Consider the following 13,907-nt stretch of genomic DNA (forward strand, 5'->3'; position numbering starts at 1 on the left):
TCTTCTATTTATTCATGAGAATATTTTTAGTATATACTCGAGACCATTAAATTGGCCAAAAAAAAAAAAAAAACATAAAGAATTTGGAAGTCTACTTAGAATAATTTTATCTTTAATTTTCATTTTTTAAATTTAAAATATCTAACGTACACGAAGACGAGATGACATGTTATGATTTTGAAATTTTAAAAATGGACTTCAAAACTTTCACGAAACCAACTCTTCAATTATTGATTTAATATCGCAAATAAGAATAATATTGCTTGAAGTCTATTTATATATTATATGATTCTAACATACACAAACACATTTATTTATTTTAGTTTAACAACATTGAATCTAGAAGAAGAAGATCAAGGTAGAGTAGCCTAACCAGCACACGAGCCCAGGAAACAAGACCCGAGGCTTAACTAGAGCCTTGGGAAAGTGTAACCATGGGTCGGTCAGGGTCGAGGAAGTCAAGGCCAAGGTGACCAATCCCTAAAAACCTTTAAGTAATAGAATATATATGTAAAACAATTGATCAAATCTTATCCATATTCAAATTGCTTGAACTGATGGATCGATGTTTCTTGGTTTCCATAATTTCTTTAGAATATCTGATCTATTGACATATTCATCAATAATTCTCAAAATTTGAAACCTTGATTACTTTATCCATATCGATATTATAATCCTAAATACCATATTACTAGTAACTATAACCAGTGATTTTATATCCCTATGATCTACACATTTTCAACCATCAAGAACATTATAACAACAAATTATTTCTTCAAGTTTGCAGATTTGACAAGAAGAAGAAGCCCCCCTGAATCCTGGAGAGGATGGCAGCCATTAATCCTTGCATTATTGTGTCCCTCAGGTTCTTCACATATCATGGAAGAGCCTCCTGATGTGATCAACATTTGCAGGCATTAATGTGATTGGGCAGCGCTTGTACTGGTCCAATGCAATATGAACAACACAAGATTACAACCATTAGATGCGATTTCAAACAAGATTACACGAGTAATGTCGCTAAAAGCTCGATCAACATTTGCTCAAACAAGAAGGCATACAAAGCGTTCATCTCATATTATGGAATCAATTTCCCTTCACTTTCTTAAATTTCGTTTGATAACAATTTTGTCTATTATGTTCCGTAATATCCAAATTGTAAGTGATATTAGAAGAGAACAAATAAAATGTTAGTAAAAGGGTTGTTTACAACAGAAATGAAAAATGAAAATGTTATCAAACCAACACTTGAAAGTTTATCTGAACTAACCAGGGATGTCTCAAATGTGAGCTCTCTAGTTTGGTGGCAATCTAAAGAGCTAGCTTAAACAATAGCTCCCCAATGACCGGAGAGGAAAATTTATCACTTGCTATCTCCTTGTTTAGCACACTATAGTAGAAGAGGAGAACGAAGTATTGCTTATAAGGATGTGAAAATCTCTCCCTAGCACACACGTTTTTAAAAAAATCTTGTAGGAAAGTCCAAAGAGGACAATATCTGCTAGTAGTGAGCTTTGGTTATTATAAATGGTATCAGAGCCGGTCACTGGTCGGGGAAGGGTTAGACCCTCTCCATAGTAGACGCGTTTTAAAACCTTAAGGGGAAACCCGAAAGGGAAAGTCCAAAAAGGGCAATATCTGCAAGTGGTGGGCTTGGGCCGTTACACTTTCAGACTACAAAAAGTGCTCACAATTAGCCAACTAATTCCCAAAATCAATATCTCCTAAAAGAAGAGCTTCTCCATTTCATCCTTCATGAGAAGAGTGATAGGATCTCGCAATTATAATAGGTGCCGCTCCCTCATTTGTATGCTCCATGTTCTTAGGTGGGTAATCTAATCAATACCTCAATTCCACCGGAGAATTCATGCAAGTATATATAAACTCCTCAAAAACTCTATTTTCTACCTCCTTACTCAGCAGTCAAATTACTCAAATAAGATTCATATATGAAAAGGTAAAAGTAAAGAGAAAAGAAGAGTTAAATACATGTTAGAGTTGACAGTAGTTACGGGCTTACCTGTGAAACATACTTGAAGATGCAAGTGTAACAAAAGACAAAGCCAGAAACAGTAACAACTGATGGATTAGCTCGTTTCTCTGAGCACAAAGGGCAAATTGTTCTGTTGGGCGGCAGTGGAATCCCTTCCTTAGCTACCTGTTCGTAACAACACTTCAGACCTCGTATTTGAATGGGCAATACATACTTATATACATGTATGCATATGTAACAATTTTATACACATACACCCTCACACATAAATACAAATATACTTTTTTCATAAAAGAGCACAAAACCCTGTGATACAGAGTTCAATTAAGCGAAAAGTAATTTACCTTTGGAGGAGGAGGAGGTGGTGGTGGGGGATATACCGTTGGTGCAGACATTCGTTCCTCAGCAGATTGGTACCACCACTCCATCATCTAATCAGATAGTGTCACATGTCATTATGCAATGTAAAAATAAGAGGTTATCATGTTATTAGACTATAAAACAAATATTTAAAGCAAAACATACAATATTGGATTAGTAAGCACTCACTTTGAAGAAAAACACTGCTGCAATTAGCCCGGTCTGTGCATAATCTAGCATCGTGTACATACAAGTGAGGATTCCTCCTTGTATTGCCTGTGTCAAACCATGTAATATGTTGGTATGAATAAAGTACCCTTCAAGCATAACAGATTGAAGAGTAAAAAAAGAAATTTACTCTACAAGTTGAAAAGAAACACTGTTAAACTAACAATGAGAAAATCCAGAGACTAATACATGCAGATTAGCCATCAAAACTAGTCGACCAGCCTCTTTACTCAGGAGTTGGCTGATGCCAAAATTCAAACCAAACAAGTATAATCATTTTGGATGCAATAATTGATCTCTTTTTCCCTGAGCAATATACTCTACTTTCAACAATTATCAAAGAAGTTATACCTTCAACCAAGGAGGGCCACGTAGTCTCTCACGCTCGTGGCTTCGTATCTTCGAAATTCTAGATGATGTGTCCATCTACCTTGATGTCACAAAAAGGGTAAAGAAAACAATGAATACAAAGAATGGGAAAAAAAGAATCTAGTAGAACTAAAAAGTGACAAGGATGCAAATGTGTGATACATTCAATCTAATAACAGAACAAACATTTAAAATGCATCAACTATTTTGCTTAATGTTCTCATAAATTATAAAAATTAAATCCCATTAGTTGTCAGAATTCAAAAACAAACTAATCATATACATGCATGTTCACCAGGTGCCACACAAAGACTGCAGAATAAAATAACTGAATTATAAAGCATCCATGATTCTATAATGTGTGAAACTATATAAAGAAGGGTATTTGATTTGTATGAAACAAAGTAGAATAATTATTTCTATTGAAAGGAGTTACGACCTTAAAAAACTAACAGTAAATAGTCAACGAATTACCAACTCTTGTCCTGTAGCTCGACAGACATGAACTCCAATGACCTGCAGTCCTAGTGAATAGAATCCAGTAGCATCCAACAAATATAACAGCTGATAAGTGAACGATAGACCTGCATCATCATCATAAAGATAGTCCTTAAAAATGACGTTCAGGAGTTCATAAAACAAAGATTAAGAAATATAGATAACCGTAATAGTATTTGACTCCAAATAAAACTTGAAGAAGTACCATTACAGAAAATAAATACAAAGTACTTTTCTCTTATATGAAACGAAGTACTTTGATAAGAGATATGAAATCATTCAAGGGATTGGATATTAAGTGAACCATAATTCCTCCAATCACTAACATTCCAAAAATATTTTGTATGGGAAATCCAAAGCGAATCTTTCATATTGACTATATTCCAAATACTGAGCACATTTAACTCTCTAAAAATATGACTAACATATTTGCATATTTTGAGCTAAATCGTAAGTCTGGTGGCAGAATAGGACATATTGGCTCTCCTAATACAGCAAGAATGGACATGGACACTCCCCACAGATAAAAGACTAGTGATTACAAGCTCCAGCTCCTGCCATACGACCTTCTTCCTGGACAATCTTTTTTTTATTCCCTGAGCCTCATTGCCTACTAGTTGTTCGGAGCGCCTTGTGCACATGCATATACAAGAGCCCAAAAAGACACGAAATCGTATCAAACCAAAATTGATCACTAGTCTTCTCATCATTTTAATAAACTCGCTCAATTCCTTTATGACCAAACGATCCATAGTGTTCTCCTTCTTCAAGGAACAGGAATCTTAACCCTTGAAGATTTTTTTTAAAACAATAAACAACTTCTCATTGATATAATGAAAATGATCAAAAGTTCAAGGAAACAAACTCCCAAAGGGAGTGAAAAAGAAAAATAAAAAAATAGCAAAGACGACTATATAGAGAACAAGAACTTTTTGTAGACCTAACAAAATATGCCCCCTATCAGAAATGAGACTCTATTATTGACTTTTGCTACCATTTTGAGAAACTTGAGAAAACTAGGGAAGGTCTTCTAAATCTTTCGCTATAACTTTTACTTTGCACTTCATGTAGCTCCTAAATGAATAAATATGTGAATGAATGACCATTAAACTTCCAAAGAATTAGTGCAAAATTGGCAGCTCTTGAATGAAGACAACGGAAAGTCTTCTTGAAAAAAAAAACCTATAAAAACTTGAAACTTCATGTTTCACTCCACGTGCATATTAATACAACCTTGAACAAAGAGAACTTATTTAATAAATAAGGAAAACAAAAGTCTCATTTTCATGAACAATGTTGAAAACCAGAACAACTTGAAACTTGGGCTCCATGGAGAATAAAATCCAAATTCAAATTTAATGTTGTCATACAAGAACTTAGTGCAATCTGGAATGAAGACAGTCAAAAGTTTTATTGGAAAGGAAACAACTTCAAAACTTTAAACTTAATATTCCACTCCTCGTGCATACTAATGCAACCTAGAACAAAGAGAATTTTAATAAACAAAGAGAATAAAAGTTTCATCCTTATGCATAATGTTGAAAACCGAACCAACTTGAAACTTAGGTTGGCCGGAGAATAAAAGTTGGACTGAAATTTAATGTCGTAAAAATACCTAATAAAGGCAACTTCAAACAATGAAAGGACAATTAAATATTAAAGAGCTTAAAATTTTTCTCATAAACAAACGTCAAAGGCCAAAGCCTCATCAAAATTAATGCTGACATAATGCTTCACAGTCCTGGAATTGAGTGAATTAAGGCAGCCACAAACACTTTAAAATGCAATAAAACTAGAACAAATAAAAAGCAAGCTTCAAAGGACAACTTTAACCACTGCAGAAAGAGTAGAAAATAAAGTGACGCATGCATGGAGGAAACTTGAAAGACCCCTAAATAAAAAGTCAAAACTCCAACAATGAGTCATTAATAGAACTCTATCTCATTAATCATGAAAAAACTTCGAATCACTTAAATAAGAAACTTCAAATGGATGCACGATTCTTCTCTGTAAATGAATAGATTTCTTGTAACTGAAGATCACATGTCTCAATGAGAAATAAAAATTTGATGGGAATGGAACTTGAAGAGAACGGATAATCAACTGAAAAAGAGGTGGGAGGAATTAATAAAGGAGACTCTTGACCTTCATCTTGTAAAGTTAACCCAAAAGCGTCTGCAACTGAATCCTAAAGATTAAGAACAAAAACATTTTCCACAGGATGGAAATCTAGTTCCACACTGCTCTCGCGAACTACTAATGCCACATCAGAGTCATCCAAACAATGATGTGGAGGAGACCTACATGCAGAGGGGTCTTTTGATCGATGAAAAAATCCTTTTTGTAAATGTTATCTCCATATCACCCAAAGAACTGTCAGAAAGAGTGCAAGAATTAAGAGGCATTTGCTGTGGGGGGTTCAATCAATGTTGCATCTTTAATGGCGGTTTGGTTAACCGCTGAAGATTTGAAAAAACACTGAACCCAATTCATATCAAATGCTTCCAGAAGCTTGAACCAGAGGAGGAAACAAATGGGCAAGAGCAAAACAATGATTGGGCATGCATTCCGATCACATCTGCATAAAGATTACCGATTTGATTTAGGAGCCATGGAGGGATTGTGTTTCTTGACTTACGCCATCATGATGAGACCTCCTAGGATAGCAAGCCACACGAAAACCTTAGGCATCTTGAGCTTCCAAAGGGACTTTGAAAGCTGGGGAAGGACATATGAACCTACTCAAAGGGCAGCAAAAAGAAACTTAATAGAAAATAGCCGACTCTTGTCAGGTTCCATGCCCTTCTAGCTTGATCTTCCACCCCACAGATGACTAAAAACTAGAAAAACAAATAATAATCCCATACATTTTTTTTCCAAACTGAACCAATCAATTGTTAATCAGATTTAAATTTTACAACTGATCTATGACAATCAAAGCTCTAACTGGGATCACAAATTTTCTGAACACTTGTTTGCTCAAAGTATGAAAATACCACAATAACTTCATGTTGTTGGTGCAATGTATTTATTACCTTCACTACTTGCATGAAGCCATGGGTAACAAGCACCGACAATTTTCTGAAATTTGTTCATCACCCGTTCTCTTACTGATGCTTCAACTCTCGAAGTTCTAGTAGGAACAAGATCACCTCTTACATCATAAATTTCAGCATCATTAAACCTTTCATTATCATCACCCCATAAACTTGCTTGAAGCCTAGCCTCCCTTTCCTTATTGTAAATTGCGTGCAACTTTGACTTGAAATAAGGCAATACAACCTGAAAATTATATATTCATTGTATTAGTCGTTCAAAATGCAGTGTGTTGCAAGGAAGTCTAGTCTGAATCCACATGAAATACTGTTCATTTTAAACTTATGTTCATGAAAACTTATTAGTTATACACAAAAAAAAAAACCATTCTGAAATCTCTATGGGGGCAATATGCTACAAAACAATCTTTAGTATCTCACATTTAGAGTCAATGCCCTTGTTTAGTGAGAGATGTATGCACAAAAGGCTGAGAGAATATGGGTAGTAATTAACATACTCATAGACCAACTAGGTTATATATAGAGAGAGAGCTTAGTGTACAAAAGATCAAATTTTCCAAGCAGATAAACAAGAACTAAATGTCAAAAGCACAAAGAAAAAAAAAAGCCAGAATCAGATCATACCAAGAAAACAACAGAAAGAACTTTTTGATGTTTTGCCAATCCTCTATGTTGAATACCATCTCCAGAGACTGAACGAGAATCTTCCTTCTTTACTTTTACATTTACACCTCTTCTTCTTAAGCCATAAAGAGATTCAGAAAACGAAGCATCTGAAGAATATGTAGAAAATAAATAATAATTAGGTAAATAGAAACTGGAACACCAATGTTCAAATTAAAATCTTGTGCTTTATGGATATAGCCATCATTCACCTGTAGTTCGTAAGCTGTGTGTTTCTAGAACCAGCATTAGCAAAGAAAAGAACTCATCTTCATAGTCTAACACCCTATGAAAGAATGGTCTTCTTAGAGCTAAAACCTGAAAAATTTTAACGAACCCAGAAGAATTTAAGCAATAGGACTAAACAACATAACAATATTACAGTGAGGAATGGTGTACAGACGCATGAAAGTACAAATAATATGCACAATCATGAATTCAATAGGAGACCGATCAAAATACATTTCAATTTTGTAACTATGGGTTAGTTTCTCCTTGTGTTAACTTTTTTTTTTCCAGGAAATCCGTGAGTATTCATGCCAACTTGCGTATCTTCACTATTCTTACGATGCAACTATGTGACCGTATATATTAGGTTGCAAAGGGTAACTTTGTAGGATATTAAATCCTAGCCTTCTCCTTTGTGTTAACATAACTTGGTCTGCAGCTTTCCTCCTCTCCTTTTCGTATGCCCATACTTTCAACCAAATAGTTTCTTATCAAAAAATCGTTGATGGTAATAACCAGTTGTAAATGGTTAAAGAAACAAGATATCCTCTATCAAAAATCACTTTTGACACAAGCCATACGTCCTCCGCCAAGAGCCTTAAGCACACAAATTACAACGAAATTTTCAACCCTATACCCTATTCCAAATTAAGAGAAGAACATTACAAGAGCACGAAATGGGGAAATTCAAAGAGCCATTCTCAACAAAATAGAACCCCACTTGTCTCGAATCAATAAACAACAACACAAAACCGCAGATAACTTGCAACTACCAAGAAGAAGTCCAAATTCGCAAAGAATAGAGAACAACACCAAAACTGCCACAGAAATGGCAGATCAAAATCACGATAGACTAGTCTCCGACGAACGCATACACAAAATGGAAGTTAATGAAGAGATGGTTTGAAAAGAGAGAGAGAGAATCATACGCCGATGGAGTAAGTGAGAGCGGCACGAAGGCTAGCAGGGAGCTGCTGAGCGGCGGCCATCTCGAAGAAGGTGGGACGAGTCCCTTGCCCTCCAACCTGAAACAACATGGTTGTGGAATTTCTTTCAATGGAGGCTGTGATGGAACGCGGTGCTTCCTAGCAAAAAGTAGAGCTCGTGAAGCGAAAATGGCAGACTGTTCGCACAAAACATCGATGGAATCCGATTTTGATGAGTTGCAAATTGTAATCATAAATTTGATGGCTTTATCCATTGACGTCTTTTTCTTTTTCTTTTTCTTTTTTTAATTCTAATTAAAAATTTAAAATATATTTTTTTTTTTATATATAATTATTAACGGAAATAAAAGCATATAAATTTATAGTAAAAATAATGTTTTTTTAAAACTAAAAATAAAAAAATTTTTCACAAAAAAAATAAATAAAACGATAANTTGTGTTATTCTCCTTACAAATAAATTATTGCAACTCTATTATGGTAACTTCTCTCGAGCACGGAAATGTGATGTCTTATAAGAACTAGCCTTCTAGTCTTCTTATTAGGAGTGTACATTCAACTTGGACCAATCAAATCCGAACTATAAGGATTGGGTTGGGTTGAGTTGGATTAGCATTTCGGCTAGGGTTGGGTTCATTTTTCTGAACCCGAACTGAATCGGTTCGGTTTCGAGTTCGTAGATAAAACCTTTGGGTTGACTCGAGCAAAAAAATATATATAAATTATGTTACGAATCTTTCCGTATTAATAGGTTTGTTGGTACCTCGACCTCTCTAACGATACCTACGCAAGGGATTTTTTTATTTATTATTATTTTGTTTAATTTCTTTTATATTATTTTATTATTTTTTATTTTGTTTAGTTGAGGTCAGAACTTCATTATATACCACATCTTTAAACTAATTATTTTTATTGTTTATTTAATTTGTTTTCGTTATATACAACATCTTTAACTTTTTTTTTTTTTTGTTTATTTAATTTGATGATCTATCCTCGTATTTTTCTTATTCTAACTCATTTTCAATAAACGTTCGTATTTAACTGTGTTTAGTTTTATTTTATGACAATGTTGAGCTATGTTAATGCGTTACAATTTTTCCTTATTGTTTTTTATTGATTTTTTTATGGAAAAAATTATAGATCGATTTGTGTTTGTTTGTGAACTTTTAATATATTTTATATCCGAATAATTATAAAATTTTAAAACTTAAAAAAAAAAAAATTAACAACTCGACAACCCAACCCGAAAATAGAGAGTTGGGTTGTGAAAATTCTCGAGTTGGGTTACTAATCCAACCAACTTGAACTTTTGGGTTGGGTCAAAAAAATTCCTCAACCCAACCCAACCGGGACCATGTACACCCCTATTTCTTGTCTTCCAGGAGATCATAAAGCAGTCTTAGTCCCATCATCACTCAATGTTCTACTTTCTAATCTGTCGGCAGTATCGGATACAATCACTGAAAGCAAGCCTCTCAATAAGCTTTGAAGAACGAATTGTCTTAGGATGACTTGTTTCCTCTTCTTGCTTCTTCCTTCTCGTAAGATTATGTCTTTCCTTCTTTCTTTAGGGGCCTCAAGTGCTACCGATTTTTCGGTTATCTTTTAATTCATTCCAATAAGTAGTTTTCTCTATTTCGTTGAATCAAGTTAAACATATTTTTGTATCCAAAATTTATATGAGTGTGATCAACGTGTGCATATCAAAATTGAGAAAATCATGACTAGATGAAACGTTGTTCATGATCTCTTTAAAGCGAAAAGTCTTATGATAAGAGACGTGGAACACCCGTAGTCAAAAACCAAAGAACGAACACAAACCCTAGACTAAAATTGGATTAAAAAACGATGGTGATGAAAATCGTGCACAAGCTCCATCGAGTTATGTGATAGCCAAGCTAGCTCAGGCATATGCGAGATTAAAAGCAACGATGGTTTCAAAAGTGTAAGAGATAGGGTCCGTTAGGTAGGGCTCCTAGTAGAGATATTTAGTTTACCCACGAGACCGAAGACCCACCTCGAACGGGGCAGGGATTCGCATTTAGATAGAGAATAAGAGAGGAAGTACGAAACGTTTTTTTTCTCGCTAGACAAATGGGACCAGGGACGGAATTATATTTTTCATCGTCATCCTCATCCTCATCCCTCACCCCACTCAATATAAATATATTTTCAACATATATTTAAAATTATATATATATATATCAACTTCCCCTACCTAATGTTATATACGGTAAGCCGTTGTTATTTCTCTCTTGCTTGCTTATATAACGTCTCTTTCAAAAATCTCTCTTTCGAAAATCTCTCTCTGCCCTCGCTTTCTAAAACCTTCTCTTAAATTCGAGCCCAGAGGCTCGATCATATGTCGCTTGGCCGTAGGCGACGCAAGAACAAATTGGCTTAACTCACTTGTCACAATCGCACTTTTGAAGACAGCGGACTTGCGATTGTGCGACACTCACTTTCCAACGACAAGTGAGCTAAGCCAATTCGTTCTTGCGTCGCCTACGGTCAAGCGACGTATGATCGAGCCTCTAGCCTCGATTTTAAAGGAAGGTTTTAGAAAACGAGGAGAGAGAGAGATTTTTGAAAGAGACGTTATATAGGCAAGCAAGAGAGAGATAACAACGGCTTAGCATCGACTTAGCATATATAACCNAAGGACATTTTCGTAGAGTAAACGCAAAGTTGAGTCTTAGTACTTAGTCTAAAGCAAAGGTAAGTCTACTAGAGTCGCAAAAGAGTGAACATACAGATCTAGGTAACGTGTATGGCCAAACATGTAACAACCCTATTTTTCTACTACAATAAAATCACACATGCATGACATGACTATTTAAGTGCGAAAACATTTATTATAAATATTTCATAAATGATGCCATGAACTTGCATGTTTGTAATAAAATCTTTAAACAATATAAGAGAGAATAAATACTGTGAATTTTTAAATAAAAGAAGAATATCATCATCTAATCTAGGTGCTACAAATAACATGAATGCATCTATCCTAACTTCAGTCCCGTGGTCATCACTGTAGCGTCGTTATCATTCTCACATAGGTGTCTTACTTTTACTTGAAAAACAAGAGTAGCACATGGTTTGTGTTTTAAGAAATACTAACCCCACTACTGAGGTCAGGAAATCCAATCCTATGCCCGTAGTCTCTATTTACGAGCATAATTGGATGTATAATACTTCTCTACACATAGCTCACATGTGCGCACATGGACCCTAGACGAGCTTGTAAATACCTCTGGACCTAGCCTTCGACTAGCGTACATTCACGCTATTGGTATACCATGGAGCGAATGGAGCACACATAGTATCATGTTGTACATGATACCGTATCATAATATTGTAGTGTACGTATCCATACTAATCATAGCGGGAAAGTATCCCGATGCACGTGAACATACAATATGCATGAGTCCCCATAATTTAGAATCATGACATGTAGCTATGATACAAGTTATTTCTTCGTTCATTTCATACGTAACATAATCATTTTATTTCATCTCATACCGTAGAGTATAACATGGTATAACACTTTCATAACATAGCACAATTTTCAATGGCATAAAGTGTCAACATGATATTTCATAACATAACATATTGTCAACTTCTCCCTACCCGATAGTTATATGCAATAAGCCGTTGTTGTTGCCTTTTGCTTACATTCCCATATAACATAAATTTCAATTTCTTAAATCTTGCTTTCAAAACTCTCCTTCGAAATCTCTCTGCCCCCGTTTTCTAAAACTTTCTTCTTGACCCGAGGCCAGAGGTTTGAACATACGTCGCTTGGCCGTAGACGACGCAATAACGAATAGGCTTAACTCACTTGTTGCTGAGAAGTGAGTGCTGCACAACCGCAAGTCTGCTGCCATCAAAGTGCGATTGTGACAAGTGGTAAGTTTTATAACACAACATACTCGCTACACAGTACTAACATGATAAACATAGATTAAAAAATTATAAGGTACGACACATTCAAGGGGCATAGGGAATGCATCATACGCACTTCAAGCAATTCATCTAACTAACCCAATAGTGAAGTCACTTAAATGATTAGCTTAAGCCCGAGTCACTGGTTTATTCTTGGAGCTAGTCCAAATTTGTCTCTTGAAGTTTAAGTCAACCTAGGTGAGTTCAGAACACCACCAGATTAGAACATGTTTAGCAACCTGATTTACCTAATACTCATAATTAAACCTCTAATTTAACTTACAACAATTTAATTTGGCAAAATAGTGGTCGTTAGAAGGGTAAAAAATGGAATTTGAGGTCCAAAAAACAATGGAACGGGTTGAAAAAGGCTAGACCGAGCTGTTTGCGTTGCCAAAATCCGTCGAGCTAGAACAGCGTTGTGTTGGAAGCAAGCCACCACCGAGTCACAGTTAATAGTTTGTTCGGCCACACACGCTGCTTGTGCGTGCATGTTCAATCGTTGTGACACAACAACGTTGTATCTCATTGTCGTCTCGGTTCGCAACTACATGGTCCATACATCGTGATGTCATCCCATGTCTCTAAACACATCGGCCATCTTAATTTACTCGGACACATCCATTGGAAACTTACCCATGTGTCGATCATCTCATTGAAACATCTCGAATATCCATCCATCCGAGTTCACTGAGTATCAGACTCTTCCTTATCCATGCTAAATGTTTATGACGTACGTTCCACATCGTGAGTGCATAATCCAAGAAAGGTACTTACTAGTATTGTGTACTAAAGGACTCATTTGGCCTTAGAAATGCTTAAAAAGGCCAATATCTATGCGTTGAAGGAGGGGCAATTACGACTTTTCACATTCCCGTTACCCCTTCTCAAGAACTCCATCACTCTAATGGCGTCCGTTCAATTTCTCTCACTTCGAATTTAGCTATGCAACACACAAACACGCAGAAAGATTCTTGAGATTTCCCTTCCACCGCCTGCCCGATTGGCTCCCAATATCATTCTAAGATTTTCCGCTGCTAACTCCGCCTTGCCTCTCGTTTCTGCTCTCACCGGAGAAGTTACAGAAAACCTGCTTTCCGTCTTGCCCTTACTATCCTCGTCCGCCGTGGCCTGCTGGAAACAGGTTTTTCTTCTTCTTTACTCTATGGTTTTTGTTATTTTTCTGCCTTTTACTCCTCGGTTCTGGTTGTTTTCCTGTTCATCATTTGCTGATTTCCGTACATTTCTATTTTGATTTGTTATGTTCTGTTCTTCTCTTCATTATACAGTTGCGTACGCTGTTTCTTCATTGATCGAGTTGTGCGAAGACTGAATCCGAGAATGACTGCGGAGGTTTCTCAGTCGAATAGAGTTGTCTCGAATGGCGACTTGGACCTTAATTCTAACCCTAAATCTGGCGCCGCCAAGAAGTCGCGGGAAAGCGAACGACGTCGTCGTCGGCGAAAGCAGAAGAAGAACCAGAAGGCTTCTAAGGTGGAGGCTACTGCTGGAGAGGATAGTGACGCTTCTGGCGACGATACGAAGGAGAACGATAATCCACTGCAGGTTTTTTTTTTTTTTTTTTTTTTTTTTTTTTTTTTTTTTTTTTTTTTTTTTTTTTT

General features: G+C 35.9%; 2 protein-coding genes across 2 annotated transcripts in view; one reads left to right on the plus strand and one right to left on the minus strand.

Annotated features, from left to right (window-relative positions):
* Positions 1 to 519: 519 nt before the first annotated feature.
* Positions 520 to 8,549, minus strand: LOC111805890 (peroxisome biogenesis protein 12). Its single transcript, XM_023691177.1, has 10 exons — positions 8,325 to 8,549; positions 7,380 to 7,485; positions 7,129 to 7,277; positions 6,484 to 6,730; positions 3,425 to 3,534; positions 2,933 to 3,007; positions 2,543 to 2,629; positions 2,338 to 2,424; positions 2,021 to 2,158; positions 520 to 942 (listed from the first exon to the last, which is right to left on the minus strand). The coding sequence occupies exons 1-10, from the start codon at positions 8,430 to 8,432 to the stop codon at positions 871 to 873; spliced, it is 1,179 nt and encodes a 392-aa protein (XP_023546945.1). The 5' UTR covers positions 8,433 to 8,549; the 3' UTR covers positions 520 to 870.
* Positions 8,550 to 13,186: 4,637 nt separating this feature from the next.
* The window catches only part of LOC111805714 (splicing factor 3B subunit 2-like), a 6,234-nt gene continuing 5,513 nt past the window's right edge, over positions 13,187 to 13,907 (plus strand). The window contains exons 1-2 of the mRNA XM_023690910.1: positions 13,187 to 13,429; positions 13,575 to 13,851. Coding sequence (XP_023546678.1) covers positions 13,627 to 13,851 — 225 coding nt within the window. The 5' untranslated portion in view covers positions 13,187 to 13,429; positions 13,575 to 13,626. The remainder of the gene's footprint in view (positions 13,430 to 13,574; positions 13,852 to 13,907) is intronic.

The sequence above is a fragment of the Cucurbita pepo genome, chromosome LG11, assembly GCF_002806865.2.
Source record: "Cucurbita pepo subsp. pepo cultivar mu-cu-16 chromosome LG11, ASM280686v2, whole genome shotgun sequence".
NCBI classification, from domain to species: Eukaryota; Viridiplantae; Streptophyta; class Magnoliopsida; order Cucurbitales; family Cucurbitaceae; genus Cucurbita; species Cucurbita pepo.